Genomic DNA, 4,901 nt, shown 5'->3' on the forward strand with positions numbered 1-4,901 from the left:
ATGACTGTTTGAATGCGTTAGTATTCTAATCATATCCTCATGATATCTATGTGAGCAACATGCAGCGGGCTTGTAGTACATCCGTAGAGAAATCATTTAAAGCCGGTCCTTGAAGCTTTGTTAACAGACTTTCTCGGGATAGTTTACATCTATCTTCAAGAATCTTCCAGTTCATTTCCTTCAGTATCTCTGTGACACTCTCCCACAGATTAAATAAACCTGTGGCTATTCATGCTACCCTTCTCTGTATATGTTGAATAACCCCTGTTAGTCCTATCTGGTAAGAGTCCCACACACTTAAGTGATATTCTAGGATGGGTCACACAAGTGATTTGTAAGCAATCTCTTTTGTAGACCGATTGTACTTCCCCAGTCTCTTTCCAAGCATTAATCCTGACTTTTTCTGCTGTTTGTTGTCAGTCCATCTCTCTGCCAGTTTTCCTCATGGTTTTGGTCCTTGTGGGTTGATGTAGAGCACTGTTTTTGCAACTGAGTTGTCTTGCTTTCTCATAATGTGGATGTACCAACTGAGACATTCTTCCCTCACTTTGTAGGTGATTGGCGAGACACCAAGCCTTTGCTGGACATCTGTATTGTTTATGTGGTCACATCATGTCAGCCCCATGGACAATTGAAGCATATTCATCTCCATGGTGTGTAATATTTGCTCCTGTTGTTTTGTCACAGAGCAACACTCAGTCCCATACATTGATGCTGGGCATACCATGGTCTTATATACTTTTGCCTTTAGATACTGAGGCATCTTTTTAATGCAGAGGACTCCAGTGACCTGTCATCACTTGGACCAAGCTACATTCACCCTCACCCAAATATCAAGAGTTGTGTCGCAGTATGAGGTGAAAACAGACACAAGGTGCTTAAAATACATGGTATTCTACAGGTAATTTCGCTGATACTTGTGGTGCCTCTGGTTTTGGAGCCACATTCTAGGTACCCGGTCTTCTGGACATTGAGGTGGAGTCCATTTTCAGCCAGTCTGTCCTTCCACATCTGAACCTGTTGCTGGAGTTCAGGGTGGGCCTGGTCAGCAAGTACCACATCGTCTGCATAAAGAAGGATACCAGAATGTGAAGTCTGTATGTCAGCTGTTGCTGTATCCATGCAAAGGATGAACAGCAATGGTGAAAGGGCAGAACCCTGATGAACACCCACAGTGATACCGAAGGGTGGAGAGGTTCCAGCAGGACTCCAAACAACACTAGTGGAATTACGGTACAAAAGGTGCACTCAGCTTACAAACTCTTCAGCGATGGTGTAGAAGTGAAGAGCTCGCCAAGTAAGATCATATGGGATATGGTCAAAAGCCTTTTCTAGGTCTAGAAATGCCATTTGTACACTCTTCTGTCTCTCTCTGTGTTTTTCCATCAAAAGGCGCATGGCATGTATAGGATTGATGGTGCTGCATCCCTTAACAAATCCACACCGGTTTAGTGTTACAGTGACAATACTTGAGTTTGCTATCAAGTACCTGTTCAAAGACCTTTAAAGTATGACTGAGGAGTAGAATAGGGCAATAAGTCAAGCAATTGTTCACATCTCCTTTTCCTTCCAGATTGGTACTGTTATGCTAGTTGCCCATGTTTGTGGAAGTTGTTTTTTGGTGAAAATTTGGTTGAAGAGTGAGGCAAGGAATTATGAAGCAGGCTTTCTGAGAATTTTCCTGATTTCTGCTGGTAGGTCATCTGGGCCAGTTGCTTTTCCATTTTTCATCTTGCTGATGCCAAGCATTACTTCCTTAGATGAAATCGAAGGGACGGGTCCTAAGGTAGCATCAGGATGCATAATCTCTTTGTTGCTGATGTTATGAAAGTAGTCTGCCCAATTCTGGAGAATAGATTGTTTGTCTCTTAGCAGTTTGGTTTTGGCTCCATTGATGAGCATGACGTGTCCAATGTACTGAGCTGAACAGCAATGTGACTTAGCAAGACAGCAGATGATGTTTTCTCCCAATGGTGTGTCATGCTGGTCGTACAGTGTCTGGTAGTACTGCTCTTTTGCTGCAGCTACTGCTGTTTTTACTGCTGATTTAAGGTTGCGATATTTCTGGAGGTCAGTGTCAAGTCGTGAGTACCACCAAGTCTTGTATGCCATCTTCTTCTCCCTGATTGCTTGTTTGACTTTGTGTCCACCACCAGGTTTGTTTATCAATGTATTTTCTTCCAGGTATGGTTTTTCCCAGCATTTTTGTTGCTGCTCGATATTTCTGTTCCACAGCATCTTTCCAAATGTTCAACCGACTGATCGGTCTTCACGGAGAAGTTTGTGAAGGCTGTCATTAACTTGTTTTGCTGGGTATTCATTCGTCACCACTTAATTCACTGAGGCCCAGACTTAGATTGAGGTTTGTGTTGTATAACACACTTACAAATATCGAAGACAAGCAATCAGTGTTAAGGGGTGATGCAGTCATACGGAATTACTTTGGTATCTGTTACCAGCTTCATGTCTTGTTGACAAACTAGCCAATAATTGATCTGAGTAGCATGACCTCCACTTGTATAAGCAGCCAGATATGTTGGCCTCTTTTTAAAGTATGTGTTGGTCACAATGAAATCATATGCTTCTGCAAAATCAAGTATCCGACATCTATCATCGTTCCACACACTGAACCCACGTCCTCCATGGCATCGCATATATCCTTCTTTGTTAGCCCTGACATGTCCGTTTAAATCTCCTCCAACAATAGTGGACTCACCCTGTGGAATTGCTCGAAGGAGGGCTTCCAGACTGTTCCAACACTTGTCCTTCTCATCCTCAGTGCATCCAGTTTGAGATGCATAGCAAGATACAATGTGGGCAGTGATAACTGTTGAGTCAATCTTGATAGACATAAGCTTTTTGGACACCCTGTTGACACGGTGACATTGTTACACAAGTCCTCGTCGACGACTATCACTTCACCGTTTTGTGTATTGGTACCGTGACAGATGAGTTTGTAGCCATCTCCAATTTATTTTGCCTTTGAACCTTTCCACTTGGTGTCCTGGACGCAGGCAATGTTGACACGTTTGTTTTTAAGCATTTCTGCTAGTTCACAATGTTGGCTGGTCAATGTACCAATATTGAGAGTAGTAAATCTCATTAGTTGTACTTCCCCAGCATTCTACCAATAAACCCAAGTCCACCACCTGCTTTATCCATGACTGAACATATGTTCTCATTCCATTTCATATCACAATGATGTGTTACATCTAGGTATTTGTAAGAGTTGGTTGATTGCAACAGTGACTCATTGATATTATAATCGGTAATATATTACTTTTTTTTTCATTCTTTGAAGTTCAAAATTTTACATTCCTGGATGTTGAGAACAAGTGGCCAGTCTCTGCACCACATTGAAATCTTATCAAGATCAGACTGAATGTTTATGCAGCTTCTCGCAAGAAGTGCTTCATTACAGATAACTGCATCATCTGCAAAAGCCTGATTTTACTGCTGATATTGGTGGCAAGGTCATTAATCTACAACATGAACAGCAAGGGTCCCAACATACATCTCTGGGGCACACCCAAAGTTACTTCTACATTTGACGATGTCTCTCCATGTGAGATAAGACACAGTGTGCTCCCTACCAAAAGCTTTGAATAAGCTCCAACATATCTATTTTCTCACTTTGAATGCTGCCCTTGAAGTTTGTACTTTACAATGCTGCAAATGTGATACAGCTGTTCACTCCAACCTTGCTGGAAGGAACACCAACTTTTGTTGTGCAGTCAGTTGCATCCTTTGCTTTTTATAATGTTTACAATTACCCTTCAGTGTAACAGTAAGTCTGAATGCAAACTGTGTTATTCAGACCCATGAGTTCCTGGAATTTACTGCTGCACCTTTAGAATCCCAAAACCTGCACCTCTCACAGGTGCCCTGTGATTGTTTGGCGCTGATCAAAGCAATCGATCTGATGTCACGGGAAGTTTGTCTCTCTGCATTTGCTCCTAATCACTCAGGAAGTGCAGACTTACCTATAATGTCTGTCTTCCCTCTATCCAATGTTATGACAACACACTTTAGTGGTTCATGATGACAAAGTGTTTCACTTCCTAAAAGGCTTCATTATGTCAATGTAACTTTCCTGTAGTGTTTTTAACACTTTTAAAAGTGTGTATGTCTATCACATAATTCCCATATGCAAGAATAAAAATATGCTACCTTGATTTAGTTCACAACTTAATGTGCAATATTTATGATGGCTATACCATTTGATGTGAGGAACAGGGTAGTGTCTTTACAGTAATTCCACAGACTGTTAATGTCACCCTATGATCCTATTTGATACCTCAATATTTCCAAAGTATGTCCTGTTCATTTATTATTCTGCTCCATCATTTTATCATGTGACACACACAAATGCAATGGATGATGGATTTCATTGAAATCTTAAGCTTGACCTTCCAGCCTATTCAGGTAACTTGGTCACCTCTGTCCGCTATGGCATTTTGATTTCATTAGTGGACTGACTAATCTCTATTTTAGTGAAAAAATTACAAGGTTTGAGTTATGTGAGGAAACAGCATTACTCCAGCAGAATGGCGTCACATTGGATATTTGCTTATTACATTGGTTACAGTAGTAGACAGGAGATGGTCACACAAGTAGTGGGAATTGGGATCTCCATAGCAGTACTGAGAGATGGTTGGTTGGTTTGAGGATTAAAGGGACCAAACTGCAGAGGTCATCGGTCCCTTGTTTCATAAACACACAGAGCACAGGGAAACCATCCATTAGTCATTCGAAACAAGATAAAAATGCCAGGGGAAGAAAATCGCCAAGGTCAAGATTAAAGAAACATGGAAAACGGAGCACAGCAACAAAAACAACACAGAGAAGAAAGGCAGAAGGGATTAAAACTGCACAGCAGAGGACTGTTGCTGACTGATCAC

General features: G+C 41.4%; 1 protein-coding gene across 1 annotated transcript; it reads right to left on the minus strand.

The window, feature by feature from the left end:
* Window positions 1-1,653: 1,653 nt before the first annotated feature.
* LOC126195792 (uncharacterized) lies at window positions 1,654-2,238 on the minus strand. Its single transcript, XM_049934427.1, has one exon. The coding sequence runs from the start codon at window positions 2,236-2,238 to the stop codon at window positions 1,654-1,656; it is 585 nt and encodes a 194-aa protein (XP_049790384.1).
* Window positions 2,239-4,901: the final 2,663 nt, after the last annotated feature.

The sequence above is a fragment of the Schistocerca nitens genome, chromosome 7 (genome assembly GCF_023898315.1).
Source record: "Schistocerca nitens isolate TAMUIC-IGC-003100 chromosome 7, iqSchNite1.1, whole genome shotgun sequence".
Taxonomy (NCBI): Eukaryota; Metazoa; Arthropoda; class Insecta; order Orthoptera; family Acrididae; genus Schistocerca; species Schistocerca nitens.